This window comes from Ischnura elegans, chromosome 7 (genome assembly GCF_921293095.1).
Source record: "Ischnura elegans chromosome 7, ioIscEleg1.1, whole genome shotgun sequence".
Taxonomy (NCBI): Eukaryota; Metazoa; Arthropoda; class Insecta; order Odonata; family Coenagrionidae; genus Ischnura; species Ischnura elegans.
The window spans coordinates 67621522-67640619 of NC_060252.1; the positions used below are offsets into that span (position 1 = coordinate 67621522).

At 36.8% G+C, this 19098-nt stretch overlaps 2 protein-coding genes across 2 annotated transcripts in view; one reads left to right on the forward strand and one right to left on the reverse strand.

Moving 5' to 3' along the window:
• Nucleotides 1–12463, reverse strand: part of LOC124162883 (translation factor GUF1 homolog, mitochondrial) — a 16149-nt gene extending 3686 nt beyond the window's left edge. The window contains exons 1-8 of the mRNA XM_046539576.1: nt 12065–12463; nt 11748–11929; nt 10210–10616; nt 8209–8477; nt 5205–5444; nt 2981–3108; nt 1695–1832; nt 1380–1594 (exon numbers count right to left, since the gene is read on the reverse strand). Of these exons, the coding sequence (XP_046395532.1) occupies nt 1380–1594; nt 1695–1832; nt 2981–3108; nt 5205–5444; nt 8209–8477; nt 10210–10616; nt 11748–11929; nt 12065–12132 (1647 nt within the window). The 5' untranslated portion in view covers nt 12133–12463. The remainder of the gene's footprint in view (nt 1–1379; nt 1595–1694; nt 1833–2980; nt 3109–5204; nt 5445–8208; nt 8478–10209; nt 10617–11747; nt 11930–12064) is intronic.
• Nucleotides 12464–12523: 60 nt separating this feature from the next.
• Nucleotides 12524–18510, forward strand: LOC124162885 (ubiquitin-fold modifier 1). The gene is made up of 4 exons (XM_046539578.1): nt 12524–12673; nt 12923–12979; nt 14449–14579; nt 18121–18510. Exons 1-4 carry the CDS (start codon nt 12669–12671, stop codon nt 18189–18191), a joined length of 264 nt encoding a protein of 87 aa, XP_046395534.1. The 5' UTR covers nt 12524–12668; the 3' UTR covers nt 18192–18510.
• The last annotated feature ends 588 nt before the right edge of the window (nt 18511–19098 follow it).

The following is a 19098-nucleotide window of genomic DNA, read 5'->3' on the forward strand; positions in this document are numbered from 1 at the left end:
ACTTACTTTCACCTTTGAAATGATAAAATAAATTTAAATTACTGTAAAATATATGAAAATTACTACTTGATTATTAAAAATTATACCAGATTAGATGGAGTAGAAAACTTTTTGCGGATGACTATTATCATTTCTTTTATTATAATTGTAATCCATCAATTACGGTAGGTTTAGGAACATTCTAATTGTACAAGCTGGTCCCCATTTCTACTTATGATTTATTTCCTCAGTTTAGCCTTCTAGTCTTAATTCGATAAATGAAACCTGTTCTCTTCCTTTCCATCTTATCCCACATACAGCTTGTGATTAAGGTTATTAGTGAGCAAGATATGTCAGGTATTGCACTCATAATTTTCATCTTTAATATTTTCTTTCACCGCACATTAAAACAACTAATGTTTCACATTTGAGCAAAAATGTGTGCGTGGTTTTCCTGTTTTTGCTTTGTATTCAGAGGATTCCAGCTTTAAAATCTATAATCTTTTTTTTCCTCTTCTATTGTTGACCTTGTTTAATACATTTTATAATATTTCTTGGAGTTTAGTTCAATGTAAAACAAGTTATAGCCAACGTTTTGATTTTCCTTCCTTTTGAAATCATCCTCAGGGCTATGAAAGAAAAAACATGAACAATATAAAATACAAAGATGACTAGAATACACAAAAAAAAAGAGGTATGTCAAAATTTTTTGTGTATTCTATTCTGTTCTTATATATAATGATTTAAAATAAATCAAAACGTTGGCTATAACTTGTTTTACATTGACCTAAACTCCAAGAAATATTATAAAACCTATAATCTTTTAAAAAAATTTTGATTGAAGGATTCAAATTACCCATTCTATATGAACTATATACATATACAAATTTCTCAAGGTCAATGACATTATTTTGCAGGCCGTGGGTTTCCAAATGAGAGTAAAATTGCTTTCAATTTACTCCTTACATTTTAGTATTGAAAAAACTAAATTTGGACCAGTTACTGCTGTTACAAACTGAAAAACAGTCCATTTCATTCAGCCTTTATTTTCCGCGGTAAGTTTTAATGGTGCCTACTTAAAATTCACCGTGACTAAATCTGGCAACTGATATTAAATCACCTGAGGTCCTCCCTAAACGATTTAATGCACCAGAATTCTGATGATGTCAGCAACTCTGGAAAATTATTTTTTATGTCTAAACAGGAAAGCTTTTTTTCTTTGTCATAACTGATCTTTCCCTTTGAAATACCAAGTTCTCTAAATGAATAACGATTTTGGCTGCGGGCGAAAGATTCAGATTATCTTGCCAGTCACTTTAATTGATATGATGCTCAATTTTTCCAAAACTCTCTATCTACAACAGCTATTGCTTAATGATTCATAAAGGTTGATATCATACCTTCACCAGTTTGGAGGGAGCATATCCAGAGGTTTCATAATCAAAACTTGCATATCCAGATGACACAGATTTGATAAGGTCATGGAAATCGACTATTATCTCATTAAGTGGCATAGAAAACTGAAGCATCACTCGCTCATCATCAATGTTCACCGAACTTATTTGCACACCCCTCCTGTCTACACACAAGGAAATGATTGACCCCATATAAACATCTGGAATAAAAATAAAGGTAGAATATGCAAATATCATTAAATGCATTTCCTCCAAAGTTGCGAAAGGCAAAATACATGAAAAAGCTTCAAAGATATTTACCAGGAGTTATAATCGTTGCAGTCACGATAGGCTCATACAATTCTGAAATAATCTGTACATCAGGAAAATGAGTAGGATTAGAGAAAGAAATTTCATCCTTTCCGTATTTCTTAATATTTTTTGCTCCCATAATTTTTGCTGTGGATGGAAAAAAGAGGCATTTTTCATTCATATAAATATAAGTATAAATAAATACACAGAAATATAAAATGTGTACATAATTCTAAGTTCTTAGGCTGCATTTCCTACCACAAATTAATGATTATCTTCATTACTTTCCTTAAGGGAATTGATAGCTTGTATCTTTAGTGAATTGTGCATTAATAGCTTTTATTTGAACACAATTTTAACATTATAATGGCAGGCCATCACACAAAGTCACTTATAGTGATTCATTGATCACTTACGTCTATTCCATAAAATTACACCATATGTAGATATATACATTACAAGTTTCTTATCAGGCATACTAATACCAGCGTAAAAAACCTATTACTTATAAACTTTGAGAATAATTAATTTCAGAATATTTTCAACATAGCTGAGGAGGAAGTTACTACTTCAACTACATATACTGTGTTTACAATGTATCTTTTCAATAATAGATAAACAGATAACAAGATAAAATGGAAAAGGTGACGTGACGAATGAAACAAGTCAGACAACAGACTCAGAATAAGACCCCAAAAAATTGGGACCCTAAGGGTATTAACCCTTCTACTGTCACCGGTTGAGCGAAAACTGCCAGGGGCCGATTCATCGGCCTGACTTATTTTTGTTGTGATTGTGGTCTTTTCAACAGCTGTAATTTAAGTAAATCCTCATAATCTATGAATGGTTAAAATATATAAATATATCTTGAGTACTGGGAAAAAATCTAGATGCATTACATAAAATTAAATAGCCAAAAAATTTTAAATCTGAAATGTTGCAAATTCTGGGTAATACCCTTGGTAGTCTTCACATTTGAAATGGGTTGGCAGCAAAATGGTTAATTACATCCATTGCAATGTCACAATTTAAGAGGATGGACTTTAAAGTTTAGAAATTCATTATTTTTATAATCATTCCCAGTGGGTTTTCCTAGGTTACAGTCCTGTAGAAGGCATATACAAGCCAGCTACTGGGTATATATAAGGGAAAAAATTTCTTCCATCTAGACATACCCCTTCTTTTAAAGTCTATTGCCGATAGTCTCTGAAAGGATATGAATCATGACCAGAGAGGAAAAATAAAAGCAAAATCACTCCATGAATCAAACAGAAGGGAAGTATTGGATGGCTAACCTTTGTAGGTCACACTTGGTGCAGTAATCACAGGCTCTGCTCCATACTCCTGCTCTAAGCGTTGACCAAATACTTCCATGTGAAGCAACCCCAGAAAACCAAGCCTCCATCCTTGACCAAGAGCAGGACTGACGAGAAATTGAATTACAGTTTGTGATGAGCCAATCACTTCTTTCATTAAAACATATGCACACATTTGATGCTAATACATAAGCCACTTTAATGGAGGCCCCAGCCACGCTGGGTGAACCAGGATGAAAAAGCCCAAAACATAACTTAAGAGTGTAGGCAAATACAGTGATTTTCCACATGCAGTAAAAAAAATTTCCCACTAAAAATGGGCACAACAGATGAGGCTTGTTATACCTGAATAGTTACAATTGCGCATGTTTTCCTTCGCAAAGATCTATCAAGAAACCAGATAAATGCATGGATACAAAAATGTTTTCAGGGGATCAATTTTACGTGCCTGCCACTCTCATTTGACGCAAAACATTTAATCAAAACTAAAATTTTCCCTAAAGGGTATCTTCACCACTTTAATGTTAGAATTCAAAGTCACTTATATTACTAGAATCGAACAGTTTTGAATTTTGCAGAGGGTAGCAAGGAAAGCCAGGCTGTTTTGAAGTGCCTAACAGAATTAGAATACAGGTTGGAGAGGAAACTATGGGTGCTTTCCAATCGCGTATCTGCGCTGATCTGTTTTAAACTGTTTAGCTCAGAGCGTGTTCCAATTGCAGGTGTGATGTCATCTGCACTAAACAGATGGGAACACATCCTGCACCATTGTTCGTCTGCTCTAGTGTGTTTCAATCTGTTGCGATGTGAGCTAATCTGCGCAAGGTGATTGGAAAGCACCCTATGTGATCCTAGAAATACCTCTATACACACAAATGAATAGGCAAGAGGGATAGAAATGGACCAGCGACTGAGAGAAGTTCACCGAGTTGTGAATGATGGTGTACCCTGCCTGCACTAATACTTTTCATGGGCCTCCATTCCTCCTACACAATGTTTTTCTGAGAGCTGGACACCAGATGATTAATACCTTGGCTAATGCAGCCCTCACAAAGTGAGAAGCAAACAATAAGAGGCAATATGAACTTTCTCATATCATGCAGTACTTCTGGTTTTCACGGCAGATGATATAGATAAATTCTTCACAGGTTTTACACAGAGTTAAAATCTACATTGTTGCCAACGTTTTGTCGTATCCCGCTCGTCTTCGAACGAGATATTAGCGACAATACGAACGTCTCTCGAATGGAAGGATCTGGTGCCAGAAATAAAAGGAGTCACTCTGAATAAAAATAAAGCAGTGACTTTATTCCCTTTACGAATAAACAAATATGTCCCCAGCCTCCTGGCCGATCCAGCTCAGCCAGTTGCCACGCCATGAGCCAAGCTAGGCATACCCTTTTAATCTTCCCCAAGGGAAAGTCCAAAAACACCCTCTTATCTAGCCCTGGACCGACATCCGCCGATCACGAGCGGGTCATCTCGTAGACTTGCACTTTGGACTGGCATGCCTACGTGCCGGCTCACACGTAGCAATGGCTGCTGGATGCTACAGTTTTGCTAGGTTACTAATCTAACGTCCTCAGGGCTGAGAAAGATGCAGTGCTCAAGTTTGTCCGGAATTTATCTGTCTGCCTTCACCTTCCTGGTTTTTTATTTCTTCCAGCTTTTTCAGCCCATGGTAGCATAGGGTTCCTTGTTTTGATTATAGGCAGTTGTCCCTGTTAATGAATGAACTATGGATATACCTATTAACCTAGCATACAACCCATGAAGAATTTTTCTCTTCTCTTATTGTGCTTGTAAAAAACTTGATAGGGTCGAATACTACAATACATAGATTAATTGTTGACAGTTGTTCAACCCTGTAAGGCATAGAAATTTCCAACACTTCATGCACCAATCAAAATCATCAGATCATTTAGAAATTTTTGAGCAAAAATGCCTGGTTTATCAAGACTGATAATATCAACAGTAAGTAGATTATACTATTCTTTTCCTCTGGAAAAAGTGAAGAATTGGGATAGAAATATTTCTTTTTTTGTTTGCTCTTTGTTTACGACTTAAGTTATATTATGTGGATTTGTGAAAAGTTCACCTCAACTTCGTGAAATGGGAGCATATTTTTTCATGCTCAACTGTGAAGATATTTTTGGGGCTAACATCAAGCATATTCTTTAAAATGAAAATTATTACTACTGACCTTGAATCCGGAACCATGGAGACAGTCGAGTCATTTAAAACCAGCTTCTCCAGGGCACTTCGCAAGGCCAAGTATTGAGACTGATCGTTTGGATATATTCCAGCGAAGACGAGGGGTGTGGCCTTCTTCAAATCAGGTAGCTGTTCCACTGCTTCATCCTTTTTGTGAAATGTATCACCGATACACACTTCACTTGGACTTCGCATGTTACAAGTCATGTAACCCACTTGACCAGCAGAGCTGTAGGAGACAGATTGAGAAGAATAAATAATTACCGTGTAGAAAAAAATAGCTTTTGAAATGACCACAAGCTAATCAGCAACAAACTTGCCATCTGAAAGTACGCAAGGATTTCAAACTTTCCTCCGAGGGAAAATTATCCTCTTCAACAATTCAAATGAATTGTTTAAATTTACGTCTAGTGCTTTGATCAATGCTGTCACTTACTCTTGATTCAAATAGCAATTTTATTCATGAATTGTGCAAAATTGTCATCGGCCTCAGTGGCGGGTATAAGTCCTAGCCTACGATACCGAAGGTCGCGGGTTGGAGTCCCGCCTGGATAGGTTGCCCCTTCCAGGACATGGGTTTGTGTGTGATCATCTGTTGTTGATTGTATAAACTCCCGATGTAAAGGCCACATTGTGCAGTTTTCGGGGGTAATTGACATAAATAAATAAAAAAGCCACAGAGAAAAAATCTTTCGCCTTGACCAGGATTCGAACCTGGATCCCCCGATTTTTGGTTGAGTGCTTTAGCCAGTTAAGCTACCACGGCATCATTCTTCCCTGTGGAAATTTTGCGGGTGACTCCATAAAGATATCACCATTGCTAGTCCCGGTATTCTTAAAATTTAATTCATAAATTTACACATACATATGGGAAAACAGAGATTGACTTAAGAGAGTTGTACTTGACTTAAAGAGAGAAGTACTTCAAATTCAGCTAAATGCAAGAAAATTAAAAAAAAATGAAAGGTCTCTGCCATCTCATATCGTTGTCATCAAAAGAGATACAGTATTGTATCCAATTTGCTCCTTGGAAATCAAGGGAAGCAGAGTGGAGCACAGAAACCATGGCCATTGGGCAGGAGTCATTGGTGGTACCAAGAAAAATGTGAAGTTCTTGAAGCCTTTCAAGGTTTCAAGAAATTGATATCTACCGAGGGCCATATAGAGCACGTAAATAAACAGGTACCGGGTCAGTGGTGTAGCCAGGAATTTTGTTCGGGGAAGGGGGGTGTCCAAAACCAGGAGGGAAATTTTTGAGAAACAGGATACTAAGTAGAGGATTTTAAACTAATTAAACACTTTTCATTATCAAAAAAACTTCATTTGTTAAAGAAATATTTTGTAAATTCATGTTTTTTCAATATTTTGTTTTCTTTTTTGAAGGAAAATAATTGTATTTTTATATTTCTGGGGGGGGGTCTGGACCCCCTTCCTTGGCTACGTCACTGTACTGGGTGGCACAGTAGGTAGAGCATCTGATTCCCACTGTGAGGTCCTGAGTTCCATTCCTGGCCTCCGAAAGGAGAAAGATAAATAAGGGGAAAAAAAGGGAGGGGTGGTGGTGTAGTGTTGGAAATATTAATATTAAATTAAATCGAAAATCAATTTTTAGCAGTCAAAGATGGATGAAATCAAGATTGAGCCATTATCTTTGAGTTTCGATCCAAACTCGATCTTGAGCATTTAATTTGATCTCAGCAGCATCACTACCAGCCTATGATAATGACATCACTCCCATGTGAAATATTTTTCTCTTATGCCGGTAAGCTATGCCCTCGATCATCAAGAAAGCATCTAAATCAGCTTATCTTTCTCAAAAATCAAAGCGATCAAAATGATAATAATATATAATAATCATAATTTAATGAATAAATGATAAATAACATCACATAATAACAATGAGCTTAATAACTACAATAACAACTACAACATTCTTCAATTGAGTAATAAATATATATTATAGTAATTATAATTGGTATAAATATAACGGAGCCAATATTGAAAATTAACTCATGGAGGTTGAACCTTCACATATAAGACGCAGGTGCTTTTTTTGAGCTAGTATTTTGTAAAAAAAAAGTGCCCCTTGTATGTCATCAAATATGGTAATTGGGGAAATCATGTATATTTTTTATTTAAGTCTGATAATTTTCCAACGATTTTTCCATTGTTGAATTAATTTCATCAAGTATTGTAGAATTTTAATAATCCATTGTTACATTAACTAATTATTGGACTGTCTAATAATACGTCACACAGACTTTTCCCAGCATTCCTACTTAGCCGTCGTGTTTTCGGGCGCTTGAAAATTTTCACTTTTCGTATAGTTGCGAAAAATAGGTATTATCTTTCAAAAATCTAAGAGTGTGAAATGCATAATCCAGGAGTAATAATCTTTCGATTCAGGCAATAAAAAAATTATAGGAAACCACCCTATTATTATAGTGCACGGTGTTTTTGGCTTTGATTCTGATTCCTCCTCTATGCTCAAGAACCAGGGGAAGCGAGAATCAAACCAGCCCATCTCTAAAAGTGATTATGAAAGTGACCGTCTGTTTGGGCTTTCCCCTTCATGAAGGCTATTTTACATGGGGAATGTCATTGGGCACTGAAAACCATTTTGAAATTTCAAGAATGTGAGCTCAGAATTTGAGCAGGGGCTACTTTGCCATCTTGCACCCATGCGTTCTCGCAAATCACCACTTCACACAACGTAATTTTGACTGTGCCTTCATACACACGTCAGATTGTGCAATGATGTACCCCGTGTAAAACAAGCTCCTAGACAATTAATCAAATCTCTACTAGTTTCCTTAGAAATTTTCTTTGTTACATCAACCAAAAATGAAAGACAAGAATCTATCGATAAAATTCTGCTTTGACATCAAGGATGCTTGCTTGAAATGCATTTACCATATGCCACATGAATAAGGCTCTTATGAAAAATCAGCCAGGCTTATTGAATTTGAAAAATCCAAGCAATTACAACTAACAGTGTTTGATGTGCCTCCTCTTGCGGCCTCAACATCCCAAGACTCTTCACTTCGTAGCTGCGCCCAGAATTAACGGAAGTGATTTGGTCCCCAACAGAAAGACTTCCATCATGGATATACAGCAGGAGGACAGCGCCTCGGTGGCGGTCAAACCAACTGTCAAATAAGAGGCCACGAAAAGGCTCCCTCAGCCGAGCTGGTGGACTAGGTATTCGCTTGACAATGGCCTTCAAGACATCCTCAACCCCATCACCATGTTTTGCTGACACCTGTAACATTTAGAGCAGTTGATAAGGAGAAGTAAGTGTATCATTAACTGCTACCTTTAACATAAACAGAATATAAATTCAGACCAATAAGGTTTTTCATGCAATACAAGTTACTGTCATACTGAACACTTCCATATTTTTATACTCGTTTCAATGGGATAGAGCAGTTCTCCTTCCTATGAAGAGTAGATTACCAACATATTCATACAAGCTTCCTCTCACAGGTACTAATGCAAGGGTTGGTAGATATATACGTATACAGTACCATTATTTTCACTGTGAATTCAGGATGGCAAAATCCACCCAACTTCTTCTCTATTATAATATTAAGACTAACATCAAAAATAGGGAAGCAATTTATCAGAACTAACATTTGGAGTATGCTTCTTTATGGAAATATACATAGTATGGAAAATGACAGCAGCAGAGAAATCAAGGTTATAGGCTTTTGAAATGTGGTGCCATAGAAGAATGATGTGGATCAAATGGATAGACCGAGTAATTACGTAATAAAGAAGTTCTAAGAAGAGTAGGAGAGAAGAGAGACCTCATGAAAACCTCGAAAGGAAGATGGAAGAACCTAATGGTATGGTATTTGGAGGACGTGACCAACAGCTTAGGTCATTTTCACCATAAGGAAAGAGTAAGTTAGGGAGGGTAGAAGGAAACCCGGCATCGGCATTAGCCTGCTCTTAACGAAAGACGACAAGGGGACCACGGCTCAACGTCCCATCCGACGGACTAAGTGTTACGCCTGAAATGTTCTCCACATAGCATTCAAGCAGGAATCTGGCAGTCTCTAATAAATCTCTGCCACCGCCAGGATTCGAACCCGAGCCCACAGGGTGGGAAGCCAACACTCAAACCACCACACCAAACCGATCCCCTGGAAGTATCTAATACGCCATATCTTGACACAAGGTGGCTTGCTGAAGACAATCATTGAGGAACAAGTAGAATGCAAAAATGGAAAAGGAAGGCCTGGAATAAAATATATGGAACAAGTAAGGAAGGATGCCAAAGAGAAGAAAAAGGTAAGTATGAAAAAATTAGCTGGTAGAAGCATTGAGTGGGGAGTTGCATCAAACCAATCTCAGGGTTGTGGGCCAGTTATGGCGGAGATGATGAGCTATGGATTACTATTTCCATATGTACTACTTTACACCAAGGTTTGGCAAATTCTAAAGATGAATTGCAAAAATAATGCAAGAACATTGTAACAATGGCAAAGGCAGCCAAAAAAAAAACAGCATAGTGGCAGCATAAATAAAGCTTCTATGGGACAGTCTAGGACCTACTCTATGTGGTCCATTGATTTTTAACTCTCAGGCCCTGCACGCATTGATTTGAAGGAGGAAATGGCAAAACAAGGAAGACAAGGCAGCGTTGGTAGAGTGGTTCGATGGAACCCAGCCAGTCGGAGAGGCAGAGATTATCCCACGGTCTCCTGGCAAGGACACTGAGCCGGCTGCTGCATCATTTTATGTCACCAAATTTGAGCAACTCATGGAGCCAAAGAAGAAGGATGCCGGAGAGAATAAATACATAGGTGTGAAAAGATTTGTTATAAGGAAAACTGAGTGGAGAGCTGCATCAAACCAATCTTAGGATTATTGACCAGAGATGATGGACTGACATAACTTTACATCTAAAACTGATTGGAGACACAATTTAAGAGAAAAGTATACATGGATGCAGAGAAAAGAGTATGAGAGCATAACTTTAAATTTACCTTAAGTACAGAATTTTTATCGATGTCAAAAAGGGTTTTCAGCTGTCCATAAACCCTTTCAGGATCTGCATTTTTTAAATCAATCTTATTTATCACAGGTATTATCGTCAGCCCTTTCGTGATAGCAAGACGGTAATTTGCAGCTGTCTGTGCTTGAACTCCTTTATTAGCATCGACTATAAGGAGGGCTCCTTGGCACGCCAGCAAAGACCTTGAGACCTCACCACTGAAATCCACATGACCAGGTGTATCAATTAAATTAAGCAGGTATTGCCCTTGCGGTATCTTACGATCTCCGACATAATGATAGTTCAAGGAAGCCGTTTGAGCTTTCACTGTAATGCCACGTTCCTTCTCAACTTGTAATTTATCCAATACTTGATTCCCAGAGTCATGCCCAATAGCTCCTGCAGGAGAAATTAGTAGTTAGGCAAAATAGGAAACAATTACCCATGTAGCACAAAATATCTCCTAGAAATCTAGAGCATGTCTACAATGTCTTGAATATCTTAAATATCTACTAGATGTCTTTTTGGAGCGGAGACTTTGTGTATGTCCACTAAAATTAGCCAAAATAAATACCTGAATCTTAAAAAAAGTGCCACTGCTATGCTTTTTGATGGATGAATAGATGAAGTCATTGTATGCACGAGCACAAAAAACAATGGCAACTCTTCTGGTGAATATTTATAAAAGCGATTTCAAGTTATAATACCTTGGTTTTTAGAAATCTACTAGATGTCTACAATATGTCTATTCTATGAGTAAGTATGCCTACTGCTTAGCATTAATAAATACCAGAATTTTAGATACTGAAAGTAATTTCACAAAAAGATTATTTTAAGATATGAAAGCGCAGACATTGACAATTTAAGCAAAATTTATTATTATTATTTAATTAATCAAATTCGATAGGTAGGTAACTAGTTATGTACTTATATTCATTCATAGCCCTGATGAAGGTATTTAAATACATTGGCAAAAACTTGCATTAAAAATTCTTCAAGACCATACAGCAAGACACTGAATTGACATTCATTGATAATGTTGCAGACTCCTTTGAGTAATCTAAAAGAAAATTGTAAGCTACTTTGGAAACTTAAAATTTGGAATCGGAGGAGGAAGCCCAGCTGTCAGAAAGAAGGCAAAGCCAGAGAGGTTCCAATATTCCGGAAGAATCCCCAGAAGACACCCTACCATCACCTCATGCTCCACCAGCAGGCTGTCAGTTAAAAAGTAAACTCTTGTTGTACCGAAACATATTATATACGAGTCACTTATCCTAAATTTTCCTAGTGGGTCCAATTTGAAAACGAATGTCTAGAAAATATCTTTTCAAGATATCTTGTACATATCAGAAAAGTGGACATTCAGATATCTACAAATTGTCAAGAAGATATTTTCTAGATATTAGCCGAAGACGTTCTAGGTATTTTGTTGACATCTAGAGGATATTTTGTGCTATGTGGGTATGAATTAAGATATATGAAATAAGAAAATGGTAATATAGAACAGTGGTGTTTTTACGAGCGAGTTACCAGTTATCTCGAGCAGTCGATCGGCTAAGGTACTTTTTCCATGGTCAACATGAGCTATAATACTGAAGTTTCTAATTCTACTAACTGGACAGTCTTTCGCAGCATCTTCAGTCGTGCTGAGACACGGTGATGTCTTGAGCGATCTTACCAATTCCAGCTCGCTAAGAATGTATCGGATTTTTCTGGAAAAACATACATTGTTAAGTCATATGAAATACCAAGGTAATGTTAATAATAGTACGCGGTTTAAGGCTCGCGTAGGTAATGAAGAAGATCAGTAAGTTGCTTTTATATGAAAAAGTAAATTGTTTACTCACCGTAGGTACTTTTCAGCATTGTTTACGTACGGCGAACGGAGTTTACAAAGAAAGGATACATGCCCCATTTTTACGTTTCAATCATAGAGCGTATCATAGGAGACCGTTTGCACATAATTGGTCTATCACTCACCATAGAACCCACAACAGGTTGTAAGCATTCACACAAGCCATGTCAAACAAGGAACATAAAACTTTTTTCACTCGTGATGTAGAAGCGGTAGACGCAAACATCAATGTATGGGACTTGACACTCAACAAAAAATACGAATTAACAACTGAAATACCCGGCTAAGAGACTAAGTGGCACATTAAAATTAGAGACGAATGGGCTATGGAACATCAAGTCGTAAACAAATATTTTTCTTCAAGAACTCTCGTCCTCGATTCACGACACAACTCCCTCCACTCACGTTTGTTTTCTTTCCTAATTCGACAGTCACTTATGTACGTAAAACAAAAGAGGATCGAAAGTAGAGAACGAACGTGTACGATTTTTGGTTGAAACAGGGTCTCGCACAGTGACTTTCTGTTTCATATTGTATGCTCTCTTTCATTTTCTTGTATCACCTCTATCCAAGAAAAGCAAGTAAATGCTGACAAAATGACGTGAGTTGTAGTTAGGCATTTGCCGTTTAGTCTGTGATTTTTTATTGAACAGTGTGATTGTGAAAGCCTCGGCTAGCCCATGTCAATTTGTTTTTGAATGACGTGAAGAATTCGTTCTAGATTGATTTAATTTTTCTTAAATACTTAAAGATATTTAAAACTTTCGTTGACATTAGATAGTTTTGTTGTTTGAATTACCCCACTGAAAGATTAACCAGAAGTTTTTATACCATATGTTTCTCTCCATAGGTCAAAAGTTACGTTCAAGATTACTTTGACATCTGATCCAAAGTTACCTTTCAAGGTGTAAGTACCCTCCTCTATTTACTTTCCGTTATTCGTGTCGTCAACACCAGTAGTTGGTTGCTTCTGCCATCAGCCACCTATACATATGTTAGGCCCTCTATGCCTCTGTTGTAATATTGTTGTCAAATAATAACCGAGAATGTAATATTTAATGTTCTTGTAATCAAATTAAGACATTTTACTCAATTTATACTTATTTGGGTCGGAGGAGTCAGTAGGTATTATTATGTGCCGTCTTGTTGTATTTGACAGATGCTAAGGCTGATGGGAGTAGCTTCCAGGTATCCATTTGTGATTTGGCCAACATTCGGGAGAACGAGATTGTCATGGAAGGTGGAAAAGAAATTGTATCTGTATTCCTATTGTTTGACCATTTTCTTGAGGTGTCAGAAAACGTGGATTGGTTTAGATGTGCAACCCTTGATCAAGTGGAAGCTGTTTTAAATAATGCATTTAAACTGGAAAAAGTTTGCAAGGAAATGGCAAAGAAAGGATTGGCAGCCGAATTTCAGGATAAATTGCACAAGTGGTGGTTTCATAGAAACATTCCGTATGGCTATGAAATGGATTATTTTAACGAATCTTGTGACGTTGTGCTTCGTAGAACGTTGTTAAGTTCAGAATCCGAATCTGTAATGGAATATGCAGTGTGTTGTTACTTAAAAGTGTGTGGGGAAGATAGGTTTGCTAAACTTGTAAAGGAGATCGTGAGTGAAGGGGTATTGTATAGGGTGTTATATCCCGTTTTTCTTAGTCCTGGCACTCAAATTAGTGAGGAAATGAAGACCCATTTATTACTTGCCTGTTGGCTGAAAGAACTTCGTCTTAATGGCTCGGACAACATTGCTAGACAAATTCGAGAAAGTGGAGATGATTCATTTAGTATACTATTGCATGCCTTGTCGTTAGATGTGAAAGAAGAGTTATCTCCACTTCTTAATTTAGTTTTGGAAGGATTGATATCGAAAATGGTAAATGACGGCTGCCTGTTTCTCCTAATTAATGTGGATTTTAAACTTTTATCAATATTGTGTGAAAAATATTTATCATTTTATAATGCTTTATTGAACAGCTTAATTCAATTGGGGAAGAGCTTTCACTGTACCTATAAAAGTGATGGTACGAAGTGGATATCCAATCATGATGATGTGACTTTTGAACTTTTAGTTAAGTTCTTTAAATGCTTGCTTAGTAAGAATAATTACAGTGTAAAAGCTACATTGGTTGAATTTTTTCACAAGGTTATCAGTGAACCCAATTGTTCGCTTTGGGAAGATATTGGGAGGCAATGTTCCATATTTTAATAAAAAAAGTGTATATTTTAACTCAGTGACTTTTGAAAGAATTCCCTTTTTAGAGTTATCTATTGATGTTAGGAGTGTATATCTAGGTATATAAGTATCACTTGTAAATTTATTTTCGTGAGATACATTATTTCATAAAGTTTATTTTACATCCTGTGAATGCAGACTTTCTGTTCCTGAGAATACACCATTCACAGCAGTATTAAAATTTGCTGCAGAAGAATTCAAAGTCCCTCCAGCTACTTCTGCTATCATCACTGATGATGGAATTGGAATAAATCCTCAGCAAACAGCAGGTTTGTGTTTAAATGATTTTGAACTTGGTGCTAATGTGTTGAGAGGTACATAATTACTTTTTGTCGATTTCTGGAGATTGTAGTTGTAACATTGTTGCTGATTGAGATTAAATTTTTTCACTTGTTTCAAAAATGTATATATTTTGCTGAGACTAAACATTGGGACATATTTAAATGGTGACTGATATGATACCTAGAGGTGTTTTATGGTGTTTTGGTTAAAAAAGTAAATTTTATAAGCATGTGTACCAAAGGCAGATGTTACAGGCATCCGTTTGAAGTCAAATGAGATTCAACCGCTACCATTTTGAATGTTAATATGTACTTAGAAGAATCATATGTAATCGGGTTGTTGGAGTCTTCTTTTTCATTTAAATGGAATAAATTGCTGAATCAAACCATCTCCTTTAATAGCCCTAGTAGTGCTAGATGAGCGGAAATAACACCCAACTATTACCACTGTAATACCCATGTCAAATGTTGTATGAAATTGGAGGATATTCCTTGGGGTTTCTCTCACATCCATTTAGGAAGTAGAAGTTGAAAAAGGAAATGAAAATTGCATTTATGTGGAAAATGCAACTTATAATGCTCATGTCTCCAAAGAAAAATTATAAGGTGTCTGTAATCGGGAACATCAAAGATCTTTGCAGATTAATTTGCGTGGTAGTATTTAGTCTCCTGTACTACTGCTTACTTTGAATAACCTGCAAAACGGGAGACTTTAATTTTGAATCCAAAGGCTTATTGCTGAAACTAATTGCTCAACAAATAGTACATTGACCAGTTTGAAAGTAGACTTGAGGTTCCTAGTGAATTCCTTCTACTGGAGCACATACCCTACTGTTCGACTCTATTTTTTTTATTTTTAGGCTTGTCACAGCTTTGTCTAGTCATACAATCGTTTTTACTGTAGTCATACAATATCCTAGGAATTTCATTTGAAATGCACATTTATGTTTTCACATTTACACTTCCTCGCTACACCACTGCATCAGTCGAGGACCTTGCTGCTGGAAAAGATATCCACAATTGTTTTTTACATGACACCATCCCATGGACTACCTTTGGTCTGCCTCCTACGTTATGATCTACCTAGTAGGGGTGTCCCTACCAGAAATACAGTGTGATCTCGGTAATACGACTTGTGTGAAGCCATGGCCTACCCGAATTACCAAAAATGCCAGATTATTGGACACGTACAGGAAACAAACACAACTAACAAAAAAATTTCCGTGGTATAATTTTGCAATTTAATACATACAGTGGCGCCAACTCTCCCCTCTGCTTAGTATGTGAGTCAAGGTAGCCGTGACCGTAGTAACCGTGAAGGTAGTTAACCGTGACAATTAATTTGGTGTGGCCAAATTAATTGTCACGGATATGGTTGATATAGACATAATGAAGCCTGAGCACTACTGTGACTCTGCAAAGAACATTTCTTTTCCCAATTCAGTGGGTCTAGTAACTACAACTTCATGCAAATTATGAGCTGATGAACACCTACATGCATAATAATAAAACAAACACTATACATGGAAAAATATTTTATTAAAGACTGACTGCATTACATTAGCCATAGGCAGGACAAGAGCCCTGCATGCTATATTACTGGATGTGTCGAATTACCACAAGGCTGTATTACAGTAATGTAATTCCAAATCACTCCTGTCAGTGCAGCTGTAGGGGGTCCTTGGAATGTTCAAGCTTTTCCACCATAGCAAAGGTGAATGAGAATGTGATATGTGTATTTCAAAATAAATATGTATAAACAGACCAATGTACCGTTAACAATTGCATAGGTGGATCTAGGAGGTGGGGACGGGGGCAGGTGGCCCCCCCCAGACCCTTAAAAAATGGGCAAGATGTTTAATACGGTCCCATTATCATTGCGTTTGTTTTGTATCACTATGTATCCTTGTGCCCCCTTGCCCCCCCAGAAGAAAATCCTGGATACGGCCTAGCTTATGCCCCCCCCTCCCCCCCAGAAATAAATCCTGGATCTGCCCCTGATCATTGGTACAATACAGGTACCAATGTACCGTAATCTCATTAATGTCTAGTTCTTAACCATTTAATTTTATAATTAAAAGGTCATTAAGGGTAAAAAAGATTGAAGAATGTGACAATGATTGTTTTCTACAAATAAAAAAGTTATTGGAACCCTTTATTTAATATTTGGTGTGTGAACAGGAATGGTAGGGACTGCAGTAAGAATATTAATTCGAGTTGAGTTACAACAACCTCGATCACTAATAGGGTGGTTTCCTATTACATATTTTTTTATTGCCTAAATCGAAAGATTATTACTCCTGGAGTATGCATTTCACGCTCTTAGATTTTCGAAAGACGATATCTATTTTTTGCGATTAAATGAAAAGAGAAAATTTTCAAGTGCGCAAAAACGCGACGGCTAAGTAGGAATGCTGGGAAAAGTCCATGTGTCGTATTTCTGGTTCCAGCTGTCGCCGTGTGAGGTGACCTTGGGGCGAGGCTTGAGCGCTGATACAATGCAGGCTACTAGCAGGTAGCAGAGTATCCAGCTAGCAGGTAGTGCTTGGCTTAAATAAGGACTATTATTACCCTATCAATCGAAGGAAACCTTCCGAACTTAGGTAATTTTAATGTGTGGTTATTAAGAGATTTTTCCCTGAGCTCTGTGCCTCTTTCATGCATTGGTAATCTCAGATCATGAAAAACTCCTATCTTCTCGTATAGAAACTAGATCCCTGTGACATCACGTGGAGTGGCATCGCATGGGCGCCAATCTGGCCTTTTTCAAAAGTGGTTAAAATTGACTATTGCCATTCGTCTAAACTAAGATTTCTATAACCAAATGATTTGTATATTATGAATACACTAATGGTGGGTAACGAATCGTAATCAATGCCTTTCGTTTTCTTGGATGAAGGAAACTACCCTATTGGTGATGATAAAATTTGTAATGTATTAGTAACTGCACAAGCCTTTGTTATCTGTTTTGCTTAAAAATAACAAATAACATAACCAATGAAAATTGGTTCTTACATCTTCCTCTAGGTTGTTTTTTGTTTGAGGTAAAATTTATAGAAGAAAAATGACCCGGTAAATAAATATTGTAAATAATGAAAGAAAAGAAAAATTCTCATGCACCTAGCAGTAAAGAGTTTTGCTTTGTCAAAGTAAATAAACGAAGTACTGTCCTAACATAGACAGTAAATGGTTAGTAACAAAAGTAGTGAAGAAAATTTTCATGCTCTAAATTTGTGAATAAATAATGACCAATGAACTTTTCAATGACGATGACAGAGCATAACGAATAGCAATCGATTTTTATATATGTAGTTATAATACGTAAGTTTTAATTATTTCTATGTTTAAGAGAGTAAAGGTGGGGTGGAATTTAAGGTATTTGGAATTCGGTATAAAATCGGTGATTGTAGAAGATACGTTTTTGATAATTAACATACTGTGTATCATCACTGTGATCACTCACTCATATTGTGTTCATCCAAATACTCTGTATATTCAGGTGAATAAAAATTGCCATTATAATTTTCAGGGAACATATTCTTGAAACATGGATCAGAGCTACGGCTTATACCTCGGGATCGAGTAGGAACCAATTTTTGAATCAACTCATGGTGTGTGAAGACTTGAAAGTTATGGTGGATGAAAATGTTCTATTTATTCCAGTTTCTTACCAATTCCAGTTATCAAATACGTATGCTTATGGTATAAGCTCCCCTGTGTTTTGTTTTACTCGGAATCATGTTTGAGGAAAAATTTATGGAAGATATAATTCATGAATTGTAATTATTGATTGATCATGCTGCAACATTCATTGATGTTCATATTCTTCTATCCATCTTTATGTTTCAGAATTTTTGATTTGTTGTTCTTGGAAATTAGATGATGAAAGATTTTTAATAAAATACTAATTATCAACGTTTCTACATGTGTTTTTGATTCCAGAGAGAGAGAGAGAGAGTGCAAATTTACCATAATTTCGTCAAATTCATTAGAAAAATACTTCGAAATTGTTTAATGATTGCCAATTATGACTGTCCAAGAATTTATTGTGCTCTAATTGGGATTGCTAATTATCGTAAATAATCCCATTTACGGCACAGGCTCAACGGAAGTTCAGTCTTAGGAAGGTCAACTTTTGTTTTTAAGTGATTCCCTGCGACAGGGGCGGTATGGGTTGATTGGGGGCTCTCGACTGGGGCTCATGATGACAGGGGCGCAGCTAGGAATCAAGGCTAGGGAGGGTTTTAGGCGCAACTAATACAGGGGGATATGGAATACCCGCCAGGGTAAGCGGTAGGTGCGGGGGCACTCCTTCAGAAAAATTTCAAAATAAATTGTTCAAAATGGTGTGTTGTACAGCTTTCGGAGGGATATTTTATTAATCGTTACACTATTCTGTAAGTAATATTAATCCAATTAAGTAAAATGGATTTAACTTAAAAACATTTCTGAGCTCTGGGGGGGGGGGGGTTATCCCCCAAAACCCCCCCCTCGCTACGCCACTGCA